Below are 21,255 nucleotides of genomic sequence, written 5' to 3'. Positions count from 1 at the left end.
AGTGGCATGACTACAATGCCAACGCGCAAGGTTCAAAGGGGTCGCGCTGCCACCTCGCTATTGCGACACGCAGCGAAAGGATGACGAAACCCACGGACCAAACAGAGCCGGCTGGACGAGCTGGCAATTTTACTCGCTTTAACGTTTTTCGCTTTGAGGTCAGCGTGATCCCGCAGGTGCGCTCTGGCTCTGCTAAGGCCGAAGGGGCACAGGGCAGCATCCGTGTAGCAGTTACAAGCATGAATACCTCGGCGGTGGTTATTTTAGTAACATCCTCTCCAGAGAGAAAAAATAAAATAAAATAAAAATAAATAAAAAAACACAAAACGAACTCAGAGGACGAAAAAGGAAAACACAGCGAACTGCACTTTCTGCCACTGCCACTTTTAGTACTACAGTCGTGCCGGTAGTGGAATAACACACACACAAACACGAACCCACGCGTGTTTCCTCATTAACGCGTGTGTGGGGCGGGTTGCTGCCCCATTTCGGCCCCAGGCCCTGCCGCCGGGAGCGGCTGACAGGGCCCGCGGCGGGAGCCCGCCTCACCCCCACACACACACCAGCCCCCCTGAAGCGGCCGTGCTGCCGTTCTCCCGCCCAACCGCCCGCCGGGGCCGGGGACGTTGCCCGCTGCGCCTGTTGGCGCAGCGGGCAACGTCCCCGGCCCCGGCGGGCGGTTGGGCGGGCGGCTGACCGGCCGGTTGACCGTTGGCAGGACGAGGTAGCGCGCTCCCGCCGCCCCAACCCCCGGCACCTTCTAGAAGCTGCCGCTGGTGCCTGGCGCTCTCCGCCGCCCCTTGGCAAGGCCCGCGCTCCGCCGCCCTCCGCTGCGCCATGGCTCCGCTCTACCCCCGGGGCCCGCCGGCACGGCGAATCGGGGCCAGGAAGGCCTCGCCGGTACCGAGAACCGCGGGAAGGAGGCGGGACCGGCCGCTCCTCCTCGCCGCTCCTCCTCACCCCACCGGGTCGTGCTCCCGCCCCCGTCGCCGCACAGCGCATGCGCTCCCCCGCCGTGCCGCTTTTATGAGGGGCATTACGGCCTTGCGCTTCTGCGCCGTGATATACGGGAGCACGTGCTGGGCTTCACGTCGTGAAAATGGGCGGCGGGTTAGTGACGGTAAATACGGTAACGCCTCCTTTCTGCAAACGTCCGTATGGGTATATGCGGTAATCGGTGGTGCGCTCAGTAGGGGTAAATACGGTGCGGGGGTGCCCCCTCAGCGCGGCGGGGTAGCGGCGCCCCACCCTGGCCTCCTCGGCCCCGGCTGGAAAAGGCCGATCGTGCCGGAGGGAAGCAGGATAAAACCCCTCTGCGGGCTTGTTTTACCTCGGTAACGGCGTGAGGCGTGGGAGCGGCTTTGCATCTGTGAACGGGGATGGGAGCTTCCCTCGGAGAGAGCGGCGCGAGCCCCTCGGCGGGCGGTTGGGACGGTTGGGCCTCGCTCGCGCCCCGCCGCGGCGGCTCTGGCGGTGCCCGGGCGGCTCCGGGGCGGCGCGGCGCTCACCAGAGCCCTGGAACAGTAGTGAGCTTTGAGGGAAAGCGGGAACCTTATCTGATTTTTACAGTTAGGTTTTTAGGTTTTCGAGCCGGTTTGTTCCTCTCTTTCGAGAGGAAAGCTCCAGTGCGCTGTTTCAAGTGAGCCGGATTGCTCTTTCCCGGCAAGAAAGAAAACTCCTCTAGCTGTCTGAGGATTTTCTTCACGTCTTTTCCTGTCAGTAAGAAGGTTTGGAATCTCTCAGAAAAGCTGGAGCGTCATGTCCCAATGTTCACAGATTCCTTGGCATTCAAGCCGAATCTGACCTCGAAGCACCTATTTCCTCATGCAATCTTTTGGCAGTAGGTCATCTCTTAACCTTTCAACTCTCCTCACCAGTGAGAAGTGTTACAGTACGTGTTCTCCAGAGAGAACACTCTGATACTGTGCAGACAACACACATTGCATAAGCTTCTGGGCAGACTTCTTGGCTGAGGGAGCTAGTGTGTCACCCTTTCTCCCCTTTTCCAGCTGTATCTACTTATACATCTTCTTCAGGGTCTTTTTCTGGAAAGGAAGCTCTCATGAGAGAGCTGGACACTGTTCTAAGATTTAACTTCAGCCTCATTTATCTGAATACTCTGGCTGCAACTAACTTTATACTATGACTAAACATAGCTTTTAAAATTGCTTGTACAAGATACAACAGATAAGTAATTTTATAGCAGTACAATTTTGCAGATTGTACTTCCTGAGATCATAGATCTTTATAAAGCAATGAGGAAGATGCAGTTCAGCACACAGCAGACCTCTTAAAAGCATTGCTTTACTTTGCTATGCTGTACAAAAACCACTTGTGTTACAGTGTAAGTGTCTACAGGGAGTTGATGATTCATTTAAGATCTAAATAGTCTAATACGCTATTACACACGTACAGTCCCTGCCAAAATCCAGTGGGAGGAAATAATCCAAACTATAAATTGTGATCAGATTCCAAATAAAGCTTCAACTCATGAGCAGGTTCCACACAAAACTTCAATTTACTCAGAATTTCTTATGTTTAGAATCAAATTATTTAAAATTATTTCATTAAATCATGTAATTCACTATTTTAATATTTTTAATTGATATTTCCGAAATGCTAGTGCCCTGAGGAGCCAGTCAGGTCTATGAACTTGTTGCTCTGGGCATTGGTGCCAGTTGACAGAATCCTTTGTTTTTTCAAACGTTTCACTAGAAAATTGTACATATGAGCAAGATGGGAATTGCTGACACCATAGCAGATAGCATTTTTTCCCCTATTGTAAATGCACATCATGTTTGTCATCTCTCTTTGATTATCCTATTGCTTCTGGTACTCCAGGTAAAATGATTCAAACACTGGGACTTCTTTCCTGTCTGGATAACTTCTGACAAAACATCAAATAGATACTGAACCGAAGAATGTTGGAAGTAAAATTGTTAATCAGATTATTATGCAGAAAAATGTTTACCAAGTCATCCTGAAACAGAGGAGAAAAAGCGCATACTGAAAGTTGTAAATAAAATAGGTTCCACAATTTAAAAGCCACAGAGTAGATTCTACTCTCTCTTATTTTGGTGTAGTGGTTTGTACGGTGGGGCATGAATCCCAGTTTGGCGTTTCTTGTTCAGTAATCAGAGCCAAGGAGTAGGCAGAGCCTGCTTCGGTGGATGTCTGACTTCTAATTAACCTGCTTGGTATTGTGTAGCCCCTCTGTGTTACCCAAATGCAGGTTAGACTAACATCTGACTCTTGCTAAATTCTCTACAATTCCCACTGTCCAAGACACCACTGTAAGACATACAGCGAACAATTACAGCAATACAAATTTGCTCCATGTTTCCCCTTCTATTTAGTACAAGCGCATGGCCTGCAGATGGTTCCCAGGACGCTGATTCTGCAGTAAGCTCCCAGTGTTAGTATGTGTCTCATTAAAAATAGAGAAGATGATAACTCTAATCAACTCAGTGTTACAGAGCTCCAGCTTTCTGAATTGCTGCCAGAGTGAAATTTAAGGATTCATTAGCTAGATCACTTTGAAGCTGAAATATACTGTGTAAGTGATATTTGTTAGACTAGATTATCAGAAGACTCTTAGACTGTCTGTTTTATGCTGGTTTGGTTCCCCTCAGGGGGGGATACTGCTGTTGTGAATGTGTTGGCTATTTTACTAAACTTGGAAACTGTCAGTGGTGTTTAGTATCTGCTGACAATTTAAATAGTCACCTCCAAAGATGTCCACACCTAACAAATAACAGCAGAACCTCTGCATTCACTCAGGAAGAAAAAGGGACATGTCTGGGGAATGTTCCTTTGGATTCACTCTGTAAATAAAATAACTCAAAACCTCTATTTAAAACATTAAATTAGATTCATTTACTGGAAAGAAAGCAAAGAATGAAAAATACCACCATAAGCCACATCCCTTGTGTGTTCAGAGGAGAAAGAGTAATTGGAACTCAGTGAGTGAGCGATCAAGGAAACTTTTGACACATGGTTGACATCGGCGCTGCCGGAAACAGCCTCACTCCACAGCGTACTGAGAACGATAGCTGTGGACCGAAAATAGATTTACTCTCCTCATGTATAAAGTATCCCCTATACATAATGTGTAACTTCATAAACAACATAAAGTCTCCTCTGTCTTTGCAGCTTCTTTCTAAGCCCCTCCTGATACAGAACATATGCTGCGCAATACTTTGTTCAGCAGAGAAAGAACGATAGAAGCGCTCTGGTCTCCAGCTGGAGTTTGCTCAGTGTCTTTAGCAGTGGGAGCAGCACTCTCTGTACTTAGAGGCTATAGACTGAATGAGGCAAGTACCCGCAAGCTTTATGTGAATTTGGAAAATATACCTTAAGCTCAGAATACGAATTCTTTCAAGTTATATGTGAATTAAAAGGAAAAATGTTTTTTTGACCTGCTGGAAAGAAACAAAATATATTGACAACTACTAGGGCGGCAGCTAAGTGGTCAGCTGTATGAAGTCACTTCCTTCTGTGGGTGGTTGGATGGAATGTTTTATTTTTATCAAATTGAAAGAGCTGTCTTCCCACAGCACAAAAACTTGTATTTGCTTTTTTTTTTAAATCACGCCTAGATGGACTGATAGAACACGTGTCACATGGCTGAGTCATTGACACCACCGATGCTTTGTAGACTGAGTCATGCTAATTGTCAGCAAGAGGAAGGAGGAAGAGACTGAGAGTGATCCCACTCCTGAGAGTGATCCTACTCCTGAGAGCTTCTAGCTGAAAATTATTGAAAACGGGAGCATTAATCAATAAATAAATCATACGTATGACTTCTTGAGGAGGAGAAGTGCAGATTCAGAACCCTTTCCTCCTGCTTTCCCCCATTATTGTCTTCTTTCTGACCACCACAAAGAAAACTGCATTGTTTTAACATTTTTATTATGTATAAATATGGCAAGAAATTACTCTGTTCCAACTAACAGTTTAAACTTTAGAATAAAGCAGCTGATTTCAGCTGATTTTGCTTTACACAGAACAGGGAGCTACTTTGCTGGCATCTCAGAGAGGCAGTAGCTTGCAAAAAGGAGTTGTAACAACCTGAAAGGCAGATGACACCAGAGCTCACCTCCCTGCCTCAGGCCGTTCCCAGGAAAGTGATGGGGTGCCCAGCTGGAACATTCAGCTGGGCGACCTACCAGGTGCAGAGTGCCTGCTATTGCCCGCGCCCCCTCGTGAGCCATCGCGGAGGCTGAACGCTGTTCCAGCAGAAACGTGTGCAGAGATGGCATGATTAGTCACATCATTCCTTATGCTTCTCGAAAAGGACTTTGCACAGGTGCTTTTTTCCTGATTCTTCCTCCCTGGCCTGGTTAGGATTGGGGTAGACAAAGCCTGAAGTTCATGAGCACTCAGCATATCGTCTCTGGTTGGTTTTGAGTCTGTCACAGCTCAGTGATGGTGCCGAGTTGTCTCCCAGCATGGGTGCTGGGTGCTGCATGCGGAGGTGACAGTGACTTCCCAAATACAACAGTAATCCCAATGAAAGAGAAAGTACAGTGCTTCGGCCAGTTCAGAAAGGAGGGCAGCCAAGGGCCTTGCTCTTGGAGCACAGATGTGGAAAGAAGCTGGCAAAGAAGAGTCCGATACAGTCATTCTGAGGTAACTACAAGAGGTCTGTGGTATAGCAGTACATACATGCAATACCCAGGAGTCTCCTGGAGTAAGATTGCCTTTTCAAAAGTTTTGAACAAAATTATACTAGCGGATCCATTTTTAATCAACAGAGGAATTTGTATTCTGTGGCAGATGCATTTTTTATTCCACCTTTGCCTCAAAAAAAAGATTTGCAATCCTATGAAACCTATCTGGGGTGTAAATGTTAACCAATGGAGTTACACCATTGTAATTCTCCAAGTTGTGCAGATGTTCTTGTTATATTAGAGAAAGATCTTTCCTCAGCTTCATTTGTATCACTTGGGAAGGAAATCAAGACAACAAAATCAAATGCACAACTACACTGATGTAACTGGTAAGCTAATCCGAAGTACACATGGCCTTAGTGATTTTTTAACTTTTTTTTTACCAACTTCGACAAATTTGTTTAAAGATACCATTAGTATGGTATATGGACATTGTTCCAAGAAGTTGGCATTAATGTAATTAAAGCACATCTAAATTAATTCAGCTGTATGGATGCAATGTTCATATATAAACAGGCTTTAATGGAGTTCAGAATTTCTGAGAGAGTCCACTTCTCAGTTGTCCTAAGTATGGTTTTGCTGGAGTACAATTTAAAAAGCTTGACTACTGTGTAAACTGAGCAATACCTGTCAGAAATTAAACCTCTAACATTTATTTTGTTGTCATTCTATCCAAATTCTAATTTAAACCAAATAAACCTATGTCCTTTGCAAGGAATGGGGTTTGTGTGTTTTGATGAGCTCATACTTTCATTAGCTATGATGAAGAGTTTGAGGATGTAACTGGTGAATGAGCATCTACATAGAAGTTAGGATGGAATGCACTGATTGAAATGAATAGAAAAATGTCACCAACAAGTGAGATAAACAGAAATAAGCACGTATTTGTAGCTGGATAGCTCTGTTTGTGTGAACGAAGGATTAGAAGTATCTTGGAGCCAGAAGGAGAGTTAATGAAAGATTTTATTTATAAAAGTCAGTGCTCAAGGACAGAAGCTGAAAAATGAATTAAACAGCAAGGGAGAGCAAAACTTGTAAGCATTAAAATGAGTTGAATCTGAACTCAGGAATCAAAAATGTTCAGATTAGTTTCTCTCCTGGTATTTTTTTTTTATAGAAGGCACGTTTCTTAACTCCTATTGTCCATTTTATGTACAATTGTACATTTTATGTACATACTGCACATATGTACATACTGTATGTACATACTGTACATACAATACACTGTACACAGATTTATGTACGAATGTACAAAATCCACATTTTTAACAGTATGTACCTATTTTCATTACTGCTTAATTAATTAGAAACACAGTAAAATAGATAGCTATGATGTTTCTCTCCCAAAATTTAAAAATAAAAGCCAGATTCTCAGTTCTGATGCAGCTCTTGTTCCCAATTAATAGTTCATAGGTCAACTGAAATAGCCAGCTACATTTTTTTTTTCTATTGCATGTGCCAGTGGTGTGCATGAAATGGGGAAAGAAACTTTTCTGGTTAGTCTGCTCATATCCTGTATTTGAATGCAAGAAGACAGGAATTAAAGGTTATTTTGTCTTGCTGCAAATTAAGAGTGAAACATACCCTGTAATAAGCTTATGCCATCCCAACTAAAGGTCATGAGAGCTCCCTCAGGTTCCTTAAATGTAGTACCAACCTTCAGAGGCCTTACTTCTGATTCTTTTTTTTTTTCCTCACACTCAGAAAGCGCTTTCTCTAAAAAGTCAAAGCTCTTATTAAAAATACCAGGAAAAGAGGGAGGTCTCATCACAGTACAGGGAATCTCAAGTGTACTCCTGACAGAAATAAATAACTTACTGTTTGTAACAGGGAATCTCAAGTGTACTCCTGATAGAAATAAATAACTTACTGTTTGTAACAGGAAGAGGGCTGAACAACTCCACCTCTCTCTGTCAATTACCTCATCCCAACTCTTAGTCTAGCCTACAGCATCAAAGTTCTGGGAACGGGCTCAGGCAGAAAATATGTTAACAAGTTCAACCAATGTCAGCTCTTTAAGATAGGTAGCAAGGGAAGTAAAAATATTTCCAAAGCAAGAAAATCTTCCTGGCACCTTATTCTTGCTCAGTGTCTCTTTCTTCAAAGCTCTCTGCAGGCACCTGTGAAGTGCAGGACAACCCACGCATAATGGAGCACAGCACTGTAGAGGGAGGCCGACATGAGCAGCAGTCCAAATCACAGACAAATAAAAGGGAGGCAGTGCAAGACGAGTGTGAGTATGCGGAGCTGCGAGAAGAGTCCTTGCTTGACTCAAAAACAGCTGCGCAAGACTTCAGCCATGCAGCGCTTGTCCACAGGTGAGGTATTTATAATCTGGCATTTATTACTTGTGATAACTATCACATTTGTAAATTTCCATGTAGAGAATGTCTATGCCCTTGGATACACCCATTAGTCATGATTCATATTTAATGCTAGGTTAGGATTAAATGTAATGATCAAATTTATACCCTGTCTGCAGCTGAGTATATACTAACATAGCTGAAAATTCCAATATTCCTTCTAAGGAAGCATATGTTCCTTCAAGGATTCCTTCTAATTTGTAGCAATAAGGTAGCTGGACATACCTGTCTGCAGGGCAAAAGCTCCCAAATCTAAGTACTTCCATGCTGATAAAAACACTATCTTTAATCTGATCAAAGGCCCATTTGAATTTCTCTTTAGATGCCATTACATACTTTTCAGACTGTTTTTACAGATTCTGCCTCTATAAATGTGGAATTGGAGTTTCAGCTCAGTTAAGCTGAGGCTTAGGATATATATTGGGATGTTGGCAGAAGTTTCTTGTCTTTTGATTCTTGTTCTTGAGCACACAAATTCAAGAGGGAGGGGGTGAATAGTGAACCTGAGCAGGGAGCTTTGATCTCACTGAATATCACTCTGTTTCTTTTTGCTGGTTTATTCTTCATTGGACTAGTTCCTGAACTGCCTCACTGTATGGCCACAGAGTTGTTCAAAAGTAACACAGGGAATGGTATACTGGCAGAAGAAAAGTCAGAAGTGGAGATTTCCAGTGCCCATTTAAACAGCCTGTGTCTGAGGCTTGTTTTATCCAGTCTCAACCCCATCATTTTCTGTCACCTCTTTGTGGGCCCGGTCACTGTTCCCGACGTAACCACACTGCACTGTCCAGCCATATGGGCCCGTAACATGCCTCATCCGGAAAGCTTGGGGCTCACCTGAAGGTAACTCACAAAGATCATTGGTCTGACAGCCAGCTTCGGGCCACCTCCCAGTATTGAACACATACTGGGGTGTGTAGCTTTGCCAGTGTCTAATCTGCTGGAGTAATGACAGAAATTAATGCTGCAGAGTGCAATCAGGTGTTTTTAAGCTGATTTTTCCACTATCCTCACAAAGGCTCAAGTGGAACCACCCACTGGAACTCACCAAGACCCGAGTGATCTCCTTTTGCTGCCAGGTGCTTAAAAAATAGACAAGGGGTCAGATCATTGTAACTGTCCATTGACATTTCCTTTCTGCATTTTGCTTTCTCACTGTAAGTAGGCTAAGCAGGTTACGCTATCATAAAGCAAGCCTCCTTTTATTCTAATTTGCCCTGAATTGAGGTCCTAGCTCTGTCCCCTAATGCTAAGAAAGAAACTAGAGGAGAAAATGTATTTATAAAAAATAATTGAAACTAATAAGATACAAAACACAGAGTAAACACTGTGAAAAATGAGAACTTGTTGAGATCTGTACAGAAACGAGTTCAGCTTCCCCATTTATTCTACAGCTCTCTTGGAACACAGTCTTTACACAACATGCCACTTGGTTACCTGAACTGGGTTACCAGCAGAAGGGGAATGTCAACAGCCAATTGCCTAGTGGTATTGCAGAGTCAAATAGTTAAATTATCAGTGATTGTCTTCCATGTCGCACTCTGAGTGCAGTTTTAATCATCCTTTGGTGTTAAGGGGTAAATGCATTTGGCTTGGAAAAGGAGGAGCAAATCAGCAGCACTGTCACATAGTTCTGAAAAATAGACCAATAAAACATAAAATTAACACTTGCTTCAGTGTTAGGAAGGACTTGCATGTCTTCTCATTAATTACCTAAATAACAGAATGACCTTAAGCAATGTGACCCAGATTATGGTAAGCATGCCTGGCAAAGGAGAAATTTATAAAGACAGAGCTTTTCAGAAATGCTCTCTGACTTGTGACCAGCTTCTCTGAAATTCAGGCTCAGAATGTCTCAATGTAGCACTGTGTCATATGACACTGTGTTCCTAGGGTTTTTTCTGTTCCGGGAATACATTTCTCTCTTACCTACATAACTTGGTAAACAATGTTATGTCACACAGGAGGAACATGGTTGCGGGCTGATGGCAGAAGCCGCCTGTTTCATGTGACACAAGGCCTTACACACCATACTGGCTAGTGCTATGAGTGACAGGGGCACTAGTTTGCTCATCCTTTTTGCAACCCTCATGCAACCATCAGCTTGATGTTTTGCTGCTTTTAGTGTTGCCTCTGAACCTATTCTCATCACCAACGCACCCACAAATTGTAGCAGGTTGGATGATCAAAGCCATTCACTGCTCACGCTCTGAGAGAGAGTTGTTTTCATTGCTGAAGAGGATCACTGCAGAGACATTAACCCGGAAAGTAAGCGTGTACATGTGTGGGATAAGAAGGGAAGAATATGTAGTTCATCACACAGTCATACAAATGCAGAGGCTCTTTCTCCTGCTCACAACAGGCCGCTTCTCACAGCACTGGTGCACAACATAGAGAGTGATCAAAAATGGCTGAAACTAGAGGCAGTGCCCCTGCTCCAGAGAGAAAGCGGGTGATCTCGAGTCTGTCAGAAAGCACCTGCTGTACAGAAATACTGCATGAGAACGGTATGGTCAGGTAGCTGAAGGTTTATTTCTGCAGTTTTTCCCAATTTGCACTGGAAACCTGAATAAAGGTTTTCAAAATTAAATGCACCTTACTTTTCAGAATTAATAATTTTCATATTTAAATAGCCTGACCAGCCGTTATTTACAGTCATCAATGAACTATTGGCTGGTGGCCGGCAGGCAAAAGACTGAAGGTTGGTTGATCCTTTGCTTTATTTCCAGGTGTTGCTCAAGGGTCTCAGGAGCTCTGAAGAGAGAGATCAGAGTTTCTACTTTGATTGAAAATTTCTTCTGTCTTAGAGGAGGAAGAGAGGAAAAATTGGGGATCTTTGGAAGTGGAGACCAGACAAAGATTTGGAAAAAAATGACATAGTGGTTAGACACATGATTCAGGAAGAAAATGTGGAACAGCAGTTCTGATGGGGAAAAGAAGATGGAGAAGTGTGTTCAGGTAATATGGGAGTGTAAAACAGATTGTAGAAAAAAGAAGGATAAGAAAAAAGGAAAAGTAGGAAAACCTGGTATTACTTTTTCCAAAAAAAGCAAAACTTCCAGTGAAAAAGTTTAGAACTTCTAAACATTTCCCATACTGTAAGGAGTCCCTGCAACCTTCAGATAAATCACATGATTTCCATTTGAGATTAGGAGGGGAAAAGTTAATAGGGTGATTTTTTTTTCCTGTTACAATGTGTTTCACAATTCACAATTTAAGAATGCATGGTCTAATCAGAATATGTGCAAATGTCATTCCATATTTTCTTCTGTTTTGCTTTTTCTGTGAGGTACAAAATGTCTGCAGTGAGAGCGCCCAGTATTTCTCCTGATCTGGCCTCTAAGGTCTAAGTTCTTCCAGAAAATAACCATAAAGAGTGGGCCGATAACCAATCCACAAGGAACAAACCTTTCACCCTTGCTATATGCAATCACACATAGAGTTAGTTTTTAAAAAATATATTCAGGTCATCATTAAACCAGTATTCTGCAATGGAAAATAATTAAAATTCAGAGCAACATCAAAGGGGTCAGAATGTGTTTAACTGAAACACTTTAGAAAAGCTGCCAACATTCTGAGACATGAATTGCTGTACATGTATTCCTATGGGAAATTATTAAATTAATTGAAAAAGCTGTAATATGACTGATAGCACTTACTATCGTAATAAATGAGCATCACAGACTCAGTTGTTAATCAGGATTAGAGATTAAATGGGGACGGTCTGATAAGTATAGACTGTTTTCACCTAAGGCAGTTCTGTGAAGGAAACCTCATCATTTCAATCTTGAACATAATGCACTCAGTCCTAGACAAGTTTCCTGTCGAATAGCTTGCCTGAATGCAGAAGTCCAGATCTACAAATATCTATGATAAGGAAATTCACACACGTTTTCTACTGCATGCAATACTAGTTCCCTTTTTGCCTGTGGACAGACCATAGGATCAGCTTTTTGGCCTGCTTCCCACAACAAAATAGGCTAAAGCAAATGACTGCAGAAAATAAATGTCAGATGCTTGTGTAAGACATTATTCATTAATATGACGTAATAATTTCTGAGCAAGCAACGCTAGTATGGAGAAAATGAAAGGAATCCACAGGAAGACTGGTAAGTAGTTTTATAAGAACTAAAAAAAGCTGGTATGCCATTATTCTGTAGAAATCCTTATTGTAGCTGAACCAGTACGTTTGCTTTTTTATGTGGAATTACTTGCTGTACTGGTGATACAATTTCATGCAAATATTTTAATAAACTTTCAGCTTGATTTAGCTGTTGCAATTCATTATTTTATCTTGTCAACCCAGCAGAAACATGAATGAAAATCCATTTCACATTCTGAAGTGAGGAATCCTGCTCAGGAAAGACCAGGAGTAGAACAGCAGAATGCTGGCAAGCAGGAACCAAGGTGTATGAGGAGCACCCAGGGAGAAAGCTGACACAGCTCTTCGTTATCCTGAGAACTTGATGTTGGCCTGCATGCATCATTCACATGCCTTCAAAAGGTGAAATGAGGGGCAAGTGTTTTCCACTTTGTTGCCTTACCAAACCCATGGAAAAGACACGGAGTCTTGTTCAGCCAAAGACATGGGCATTGGCAATATGGTTCTTGTGTTGCCACATACATTCCTAGCCTTGCTGTTGCAGCTACTGGAATTAGCATGCAGCAATCATGAGGTGCGTTTGTCCCACAGGCCAGGCTAAGTAAGCTAATTTTAATCTAGCTGTTGGCTACCAAAAGCCTGGAAGCCACAGGAGTATGAATTTCTGGGCCAACTCCGTACTAACTCAGCTAACCTCAGTCGAAGATAATGCTAATACATCTGGGCTGCTGCTCGTGCATAAGCTAACGAAGATAAAGCTGCGTGTCCTATGTGTTTGTATGTTGCAGGCAGATACCCAGCTGTAGCACATACACGCTCCAGCTCACCCACATATTATTCCACATAAACAGTTAGTGGTGCACCAACAGTCATCAAGAAACACATACATGTGCCCACAGGTAGAGTATAAAGTTGAATAATATCAATTTCATTGCTTGGTTTAATACCTGTATTTCTTTAGCAATTTATATACAGGTCAAAATGGGTCCTATGTTTACCCTTCCTCAGCATTATAACTGCTTTTGTTAAATAAGAAAATACTAGTATTTAAAACAATATAACCCAATAGAAAACATATTCATCCCATTTGGACAGCAATACTGAATTGTAAAGACTTGCAAACAATAAACACTAATAACCCAATAACAGTCACCTAATAACAGTGCTGATCAGATAGCATCTAAAATGCAAGTAAAAGAAGGGAATTAAAATAATTTGGTCTTATAACAAAAAATGTATTTTAATACACTCAAAATCTGATATTTATCTTTGCTCTATCTAGAATATACACATCACACTTTTCAACCCTAATTTTGTTATTTTTTACTTTTTTAACATAAGCAGCTATCTAAGGCTTATGATCTATAGAGCTATTTTCTAATAGAAGAGTAATTTGGTGAAGGAGTAAGGTACTGTTATGAAATCCTATTTATTTAAAAAATACATATCAAAAGTTGTCCTTCACTTAGTGTAGCAGGAATCAAACAGAAAAGGGTAATATGTTTTAGTACTTCTAAGTAAACTTTCCAGCTTATTTGCTGCTCACAAACTCTGTACCTCGTCTTAGTTTTTCCCTGCCTGCCTCTGGGTATTTCTTTGATGCCTTTATTATGCTTTCTCTCAAACAGACAGAGAATTCACCAAGCAACAGTCTCCTTTATTTGTAGTCAGACCCAAAGAAATGCACTTGGCCATGTAGCTCCGATTCTTCACCTGCCCTGCGTGGGGCCTCTGCTTTTAACACGGTTCTGATTATTTCAGCTATATATTCCGTAAAGGAACAGAACTGGGTTTATATTTTTCCTGCATAAAAGGCTTCTTTTCTATCTACCTGCTTCCCCTGTACTATGCAGAAATCTGGTAACTGTACTGTTCATTTACTTTACTTTTCTAAATGAAAAAATGTTTACATATCAAATGGGGAAGGGAGTAGAGAATATACCGAATTGCCTGGCCTAAATTTTAATCTTAAAATTTTGGCATAGAATAGATTTTAAGGGTATCTGTTTGGCACTGGACAACTGTCATCTTCAACTTCCTATTTATGCAAATTAAACAGGAAAGTTTTAAAAGGTTCAATTTAGTCTTTTATTTAAAGATAAACTATTATGCATTATATTGACTTAGTAGTATACATAACTGTCTCCTCAAGTTTAGAAAGGACAGAGGGAAAGGCAGATTTGAAAAGCTGGAAAAGTAAGGTAAAGGAATATTGTACCATGCCAGCAAAAACAATGTATGTTTCCTTTTTTATAATAAATATATAATAAATCCCAAATGTGCAATTAAGACTGTGGTCATCACGAGAGGTCAATCAAATTTACTGATTTCTCATCCTTGGATGAATGTTACCACAGCCATTTGATGTCAGTCATATTGCATAATAGTCATAATAGGCTTCTTGATCAACTTCATCCCTTTACCTCTACCTCTTTTTTTATACCTTCTTTTCCTGTATCACTTCCTTCTTTTCCACTTCTGATATTCTTTCCCTCTCTTTTCCTCTTTTGCCGCCTCCACATTCTTCTTCTCTCTCATATACATCCTCACTGCTACTGATGACATCCATGCTGCTCACCATCTGTGGAAAACTGCATAGTTTAAATACCGAGTGGCAATTTAAGGTGCTTGAAGGAAACCGAGCTTCCCAACGTCCCGGCTTGTGGTGTCACCTCACAGTAGCATTAGGAACTGATGGCCAAGGGTGTGGGCAGCCCTAAGCACACCAGAGGCTCCTCACCACGTCCTTGACCACCCCTGGCTGCCTTGCAGCCTCCCTGCCTGCCATGACTCTAGAAATGCTTCAGAGGCAATTACGTCTGCTGCTGAGGAGCCACGCTGGCACGCTTTCTAAACACAGATGTGTTATGGAGGGAACTGCCTAGAATTGTGCAGACTGGAATGAGTTAATAAACTGAATGCTGTTACTAGATTACTAAAATTCTTAATGCGTGTATGTAGTTCCTTGCAAATGAAAAGCTTTTCCTAAGTGCTGAGAATTTATTCTGAGTGAATTTTTAATATAATAAAATCCTAGTCCTGTTCTACTGTAGTCATTGTTATTTAATCCATTTAAATGGAAACAGGATATGATTATGAAGACTAAGATTATTCTAAACAGGACTAACTTGAACTCTCTGTCTTATTAAATAGAAAGAAATATTATACTTTGATAAATGTACATATAGCTTGCATAAGCCTCACCTGAACACATATTTAATAATATGGCTAAAGTTATAGCTTAAATGTACTTTTTACTCTTAGGAAGTTCCAGAAATTTTTGCCTGTTGCCCAGCTTGAACATTTTCACAGCTATTTCTGTGCATCTCAACTGTAAAAATTGCATTAGAAAGCTTGTGTTTTAAAAATCAGCATCTGCTTGAACACTAATAAATCATGGATGCGCATGCCTTATACTTAGATATTCTATAAATTTGCTTCCTCGAAATTTCAAGTCTTATATTTGATTCACATTACATTTGATCCACAGGTGCCCATTTTAGGGACAATCATAAAAAATAAGATGAGCTTGGGGTCCTACTTAAGGAATGGTAAGGAAAGGACATACTTGTTTTCTTGCAAAATTAAAATAAAACCATGCCCATAATGCACATAAAGAGAAAACATTCTTGGAGAACACGGTGATCACAGTCATTATTCTGAGGAATGTTGTATTCGCTTCCAGTAACTCTGTGATCTTCAGCATGATTTTTCATTTCACAGTAATACAACACATTCCATTCAATGCATTTGTTAACTTCTGTGGTTGTGCAACTGAATTAAAAAGATGAAAAAAGCATAAACTGTTAGTGCCATCTTAGCGCTGCAAGTACCGGTTACTATCTCCTGCTTATCTCTCCAGGGTGTCACAGATCCACCATTCTGCAGCTTTGTAAGTTTGGCATTTTCCCTAAGAGCCATGAAATTCAATGTTTTTGCGCACAGAATTCACCATTTTCTAATGTCCAACATTCATTGTCTGTGCCTATGTGGAAACTGCCTCTTTCTGTTTCATTTTCCCTGCATGAAGGGAAGTAAATTTTTTGCAGTTGGGCAGGGGGTAGAGTTACAAAGCTGGAGAGGACTCCATATCACGATAAGGGAAAGCTAAAAGCATAGATGCGTATATAAATATACAGGCTGGGAAAACAGTGCACGAGGTAGAAGGAGATACAACTTCTGTAGCTACAGAGACTCTTGCTCCACTGCCCGTCGCACAGGGCCTGAAGCAGGTTCTGGGCTGGGTTAGCTGGACTTCCCCGTTGTGGAAACTGAGCCTTCAGGAGCAGATACATCTGACCTGAAAGCAAACAGCAGAACCAAAACCATCGTGCAGTTTATGATCACATCATCTAGTCCAACATCCTGTACAGTACTGGCAATTCAAGTTTTATGCACATATTTTTTATTAAAGCCCTAATCTTGTCGGTTTGACTGAAGAACAGCTTGTGTTTTCACTAAAACATCTTCCAGAATGGCATCCAGTCTCAGTCAGAAGACATCGACAGACAGAGTACTGATTACTGCCACTGGGAATTTGTTTCAGTGATTCTCTAGTTTCATCTGTTAGATATTCGATCCTGTTACATCTTTGTTCACTAAAGAGCTGTTCAGTACCCAGTATTTTCTTCTTGAGGAGATACTGCCGCTCTTTTTTTCCCATTTCCCATTTTTTTCCCTTGCTGCCCAGAATTAACTGAAGAATTGATGAGGGAGTCCTGCACCTTTGAAGAGATGTTTATTAAAAAAAAGATCCAGTTTTTCTCAACTCAGAAGTATCATACATCAGAGCTTTTTCTTATTTTTACACTGCTCAAGCTTTTTTTTTTTTTTTTTTTAAGAGGCCATTGGTCTAAAAGCTCTATGAAAGCTCTACTTCCTTGGCATTTATTCAGGACCTTAATATCACCAGCTCTATTACAGTGACTGTTACTTTGCTGCTTCATCTCAGCATTTCTACTCCTGCTGTTCCACTTGCGTACACTTCCACCAGCTGATGACCAAAACTTGTTTTCAGCCTCTGTCCCCGGGGAAACTTGTTTGAATATGGGGTTTAGCACCTGCTCAAGCCTTGCCATCTGGCTGGAGGGGGTGGGGGTGACTTGTGCTTTTTTTTGGTGGGGTGGAGCAACTATTGAGCTCATGGCTACTTAGAGGAGCTTAGCGGCTTCTTTACATCCATCCTGAACAAAATTTCAGCAAAGTTTACCTTGGGGGTGAAGCCAACTCCCAGCTGACTAGCAGGGGTTAAAGGGAGCCAGGCAACCAGAGGATGGGCACGCTGTGGCATCCTGCTCTCTCGGCTAGAGCCAACCTCAGAGCAGGGACTTGGTAATGAACCTCCCTCCTTACGCTGCCCACTAAATCTCTGCTTTATCTCCTTATAGTAGTGACACACAGAAATCAAGACTCCTCTCAACTTTTGTCTTAAACCCAACTTGGACATTTCAAATAGGTCTCACACAAATGAAGAGAATAAAGTCTTCACCTCAAATCATTTTTGTGGCTATTTTATACAATCCAGTTTGTAAATACTTAAAAAACACAAATGCTAGAGCTATTCTCTGGCAATGTAGCATCTGTCTCTCCAGCACCAGAGGAAGGGACAAATCACTTCCCTACTCCCCCTTTCCAGACCTCTGTTTTCAACTCGAAGATTGTACTAAGTCTTTTGCCACAATGTCCTGCTGGGAGCTCATGTCAACCTGCACGCCCACGGTATCCCTGACAATCCTTTCAGTCTACAGAAACCTGCCTGTGTTTTCTGTTCTTAAATGCATAACTTTACATTTGGCTGCACTAAAGTGCATTTCTGTTTGCTGTTCAGGTTACCAGCTTGTCCCATCCATACAGAATTGTTTTGCTAGTCTTATGTCATCCCCACAATGATCTGCAGCGATTTTTATATTTATTTCAAAACTGCTTAAAAGTATCCAATAGCAAAGAGTCAGCCAGTGGTATCAGTAGAAACCCAACAGAAACCAGTCCCTTCAATAATCACTCTTCACTTATCACCTTTTTACCGAGAACTGTAAATTAGCCAGTTCTCAATCCCTTCAGTGTGTGCTCAGGGTTATAGCCTACTATGATATTTTAAAGCGAAGTCTATTTATTCTGCACCATTTTCCCAGCCAACCTAGAGAACTCCTCAAACAATTAATCACATTTGTTTGACGATTTTACACCAAATCCTGTTGACTATCATCAGTTTCATTTTATAGCTTCATATCTGAATCCCATTTGAGGTTTTTCTTTTAAGACTAATATAAATAGTTATTTGAAAACTTTGCATATTGACACAATATTTCTCTGCATACTTTTTCCTTCCTATCGTCATCTTTGATTTACCAGAAGTAGCTCCAGGATAGCTTTGGGTGCTGGTGATGCATCCACTCACTCCATGTCCAAACTCCCTTTGGATTTGTAGGATTGGTAGGTACCTTCACATGCAAGCATTTTTTTCCAAATTCTGGGTTGATATTTTGAATGCTGTTGATGCAGGAATACACTTTGCATAGCTGGAGTCAATTTGGCTGCTGTCAAATCTGTTCTGGCACAGAACAGCTGATAGCAGCATTTATCAGTTACTACCTTTTTTGGAATATGTAGACGGCATAAAAATTTTTGCAAAATTTTTTAGAAAGATCTGGTGAAAGCACTCAAACTTGATGAGGCTCAAGAAATATCTTCGATAGCTGTGCTCCCTTTATACACAACTTTCGGCTTCTAGCTTTTAATTTACCACAAAGAGAATGGTACCCCAGAAAGGCATACATGCTAAGCAGTGCTCTGCAGTCAGCTCCAAAGGAGTATACTACTTTATTAAAGCTGTCAAATATCGTCTTTGTTATTGTTCCAACTTTCCAGGGAAAATATACATGGCTGCTAAACCCAAGACTGTCTATGAGAGTATGTTTATCTTCAGGAGTAATTGGGACTGATTTGTATCCAATGTTTGAGGCCTGAACAATACCACATCTGCCTTTTATGAGATAATTAGAGAAGCTCAGTTCTCCCACAGCGGCCTGAGGTTGTCTACAAGCGTTCATACACAACGGGGAACAGTATCAGGCAGCTCATCTCTGCAGCATGTACACATCTTTTTCTGTTCTGAGACCAAGAATTTGATGAGGCTTGTCTGGTTAAGGGACACATTTCTCTCCAACATCAACTCTCGTGATTTGAGATTTGACTTAAAAATGAAACTCTTATATCAACTCATCTGTTGCATCTTGCAAGGTATTTATTTATGCTTTGGTAGGATATTTTTTGCCTCCTTTGTCTGCTAAACAGTTTTGGCCAAAGCCCTCACCAATTGCTGTGCTGTGATGGCTAGACTTAGTCTCTTTTGTCCTGCTAACACTGTTCAAATAAAGTATCTGACAAAAGCGGGTATATTTATTTAATCCTGTCAGAATTTCAGTGTTCAAGATGACACAGGTCACCAGTCCCCTGTACTTTGATGTCAGTTGTCATCTGCTAGGTTGCTCCACTCAAACTGCTAGTATGTCTGTTTTCTTTGTTCTTTACTATTTCATCTCTCTCTTTAACACTAAACCACCCATGGCAAATGTAATCGATCAACAAATTGTTCAGATTTGTGATAAATTCTTTTTTAACCTCATGGATGTTTCTTCTTAAAGCTCGTGTTTCTTCTTAAATGCTACATGAAATGTCCATCTTGACTGAATTTTGCATTTATTACTTTCTGTGAATCATTTATGCAATTAATCCTGCTCTGAGGTTAGCTATTGTTATTACTTCTGGGCAAGCAAAGATGAGAATGCAAACATCCTTGTGAATGCAAACATTCCTTGACATACAATGTTTTATTTTTGAGAGTACTCAGACTCTGGACAATTGCTTAACACATTCTTCTGCATAACTTTTTTTTGTCCTCCTCACTTTTGTATATAAATGGTAACAGCTCTGGCAATAAGCTTCTCTAGCCACAGCACCTCTGCTGACAATGGTTCACATCCCATTGTGCTTTTCTTTGCAGCATTTCGCATCTGTATATCTGACAAGGAGTGTTATGTATAACCAGCACATCATGAGCCCTTTGTCCTTTGAAGTACTTATTTTTCTTTTTAGAGAAGATATATTCTGTTTCATAAGTTGTTGGATCAGCTTAGCATCTACGTTCTCTCTGGTTAGAGGCGTTATTGCTTTGCTGCTTTGATACAAAGAGCATTGAGATTTGATCTTGTTATCTGTGCTGTGACACAAAAATATGGAAAAGACTTCGCTGTAGCATTTTTTAATGGTATTGAATCTACAGTATTTCACCTTTTTTGCATTTTGGGCAACATCTAGAAGTGGAGTGTGACTGCAGATCTGGGCAACTTACAAAAGAACATCCCATGACATCATGTCCTGAAATTATGCTACATTGCCAATTGGGTCTTCTGGGTCCCTGGGCTTATTTAGAAAGCCAGCCATTCATTGCTGCTTCACTGTTTAGTTTTACAAATGAGGCACTCATTTTCACACTTGCAATAAAAAAAAAAAGCTATGTAGTGTAAATCACAGTTTTTAACATTATGTAAAAAAAACCAAAACACCAACAAACCAGTAGCAAGAGAAACTGAGAAATCCGGTTTTTAGTCCAGCAACAATCATGCAAAAGTTACTCATTTGGAAAAGTTATATACAAAAGGAAGTCTCTTAAGCTGTTTCATATATGAAAAGACACTCTAGAGAAACCTGACTAGTGCAGATTTTGCCAGCTGAGACGGTACTGGGTAGCCTGCCTTAGGCCATTCTCTGGGACGGTGGCCAACTAAGAGAGGATGGCCTTCAAAGCCAAGCTGGCTCCATCCAGGTTAGGTGTTGGGAACGGCCTGTGGCCCACGCTAACTCCATGTATGGGTAACGTCTGCAAGACCACTAGCGCAGTAGAGTGGTAAGGGGAGTGAAGTTTTAATGTGGCATTTCCTGAAACTGTTTAACTTAACTAGTAACTTGTCCTTTGTCAATTTTCTAAATTGTACCACTTCTAATTTTCTGTACGTATCTGCATTTCTGCTTTTCTATTTGATAATGCAGTTTCTTTGTTAATGTGCCTTCATTTCAGAGTTGTTCCAGGTTAGGCTGTTTGTGAAGCTTTTTTTCTTGA

At 41.3% G+C, this 21,255-nt stretch overlaps 2 protein-coding genes across 17 annotated transcripts in view; one reads left to right on the top strand and one right to left on the bottom strand.

Annotated features, from left to right (window-relative positions):
- The window catches only part of TMEM41B (transmembrane protein 41B), a 16,208-nt gene extending 15,312 nt beyond the window's left edge, over window positions 1-896 (bottom strand). For all 6 annotated transcript variants that reach the window (XR_015701719.1, XR_015701712.1, XR_015701713.1 and 3 more), the window contains exon 1: window positions 758-896. Coding sequence is in view for 2 of the 6 variants with exons in the window: in XM_009461533.2 (XP_009459808.1) it covers window positions 758-839 (82 nt within the window). In the remaining 4 variants the exon portion in view is untranslated. The remainder of the gene's footprint in view (window positions 1-757) is intronic.
- LOC148057071 (uncharacterized) lies at window positions 836-21,255 on the top strand. Of its 11 annotated transcripts, XR_015701753.1 has the most exons (6): window positions 1,490-7,990; window positions 8,611-8,878; window positions 10,161-10,303; window positions 10,398-10,542; window positions 10,765-10,993; window positions 12,342-21,255. XR_015701753.1 is itself a non-coding variant. In XM_087745534.1 (4 exons), the coding sequence occupies exons 1-3, from the start codon at window positions 7,852-7,854 to the stop codon at window positions 10,960-10,962; spliced, it is 402 nt and encodes a 133-aa protein (XP_087601660.1). In that variant the 5' UTR covers window positions 1,490-7,851; the 3' UTR covers window positions 10,963-10,993; window positions 12,345-21,255. The 11 variants fall into 11 exon arrangements, 2 of the variants coding, with proteins under 2 accessions (XP_087601659.1, XP_087601660.1); XR_015701746.1 differs by lacking the exons at window positions 8,611-8,878; window positions 10,161-10,303; window positions 10,398-10,542 and adding an exon at window positions 986-1,120 and having other exon boundaries at window positions 4,153-5,631; window positions 7,779-7,990; XR_015701747.1 differs by lacking the exons at window positions 8,611-8,878; window positions 10,161-10,303; window positions 10,398-10,542 and adding an exon at window positions 1,074-1,129 and having other exon boundaries at window positions 4,153-5,631; window positions 7,779-7,990.

This window comes from Nipponia nippon, unplaced genomic scaffold (assembly GCF_047370975.1).
Source record: "Nipponia nippon isolate SJK-2023a ecotype South Korea unplaced genomic scaffold, ASM4737097v1 scaffold_10, whole genome shotgun sequence".
In the NCBI taxonomy this organism is placed as follows: Eukaryota; Metazoa; Chordata; class Aves; order Pelecaniformes; family Threskiornithidae; genus Nipponia; species Nipponia nippon.
Note: the sequence above shows the minus strand (reverse complement) of the source record. Positions and strands in the feature narration are given on the sequence as shown.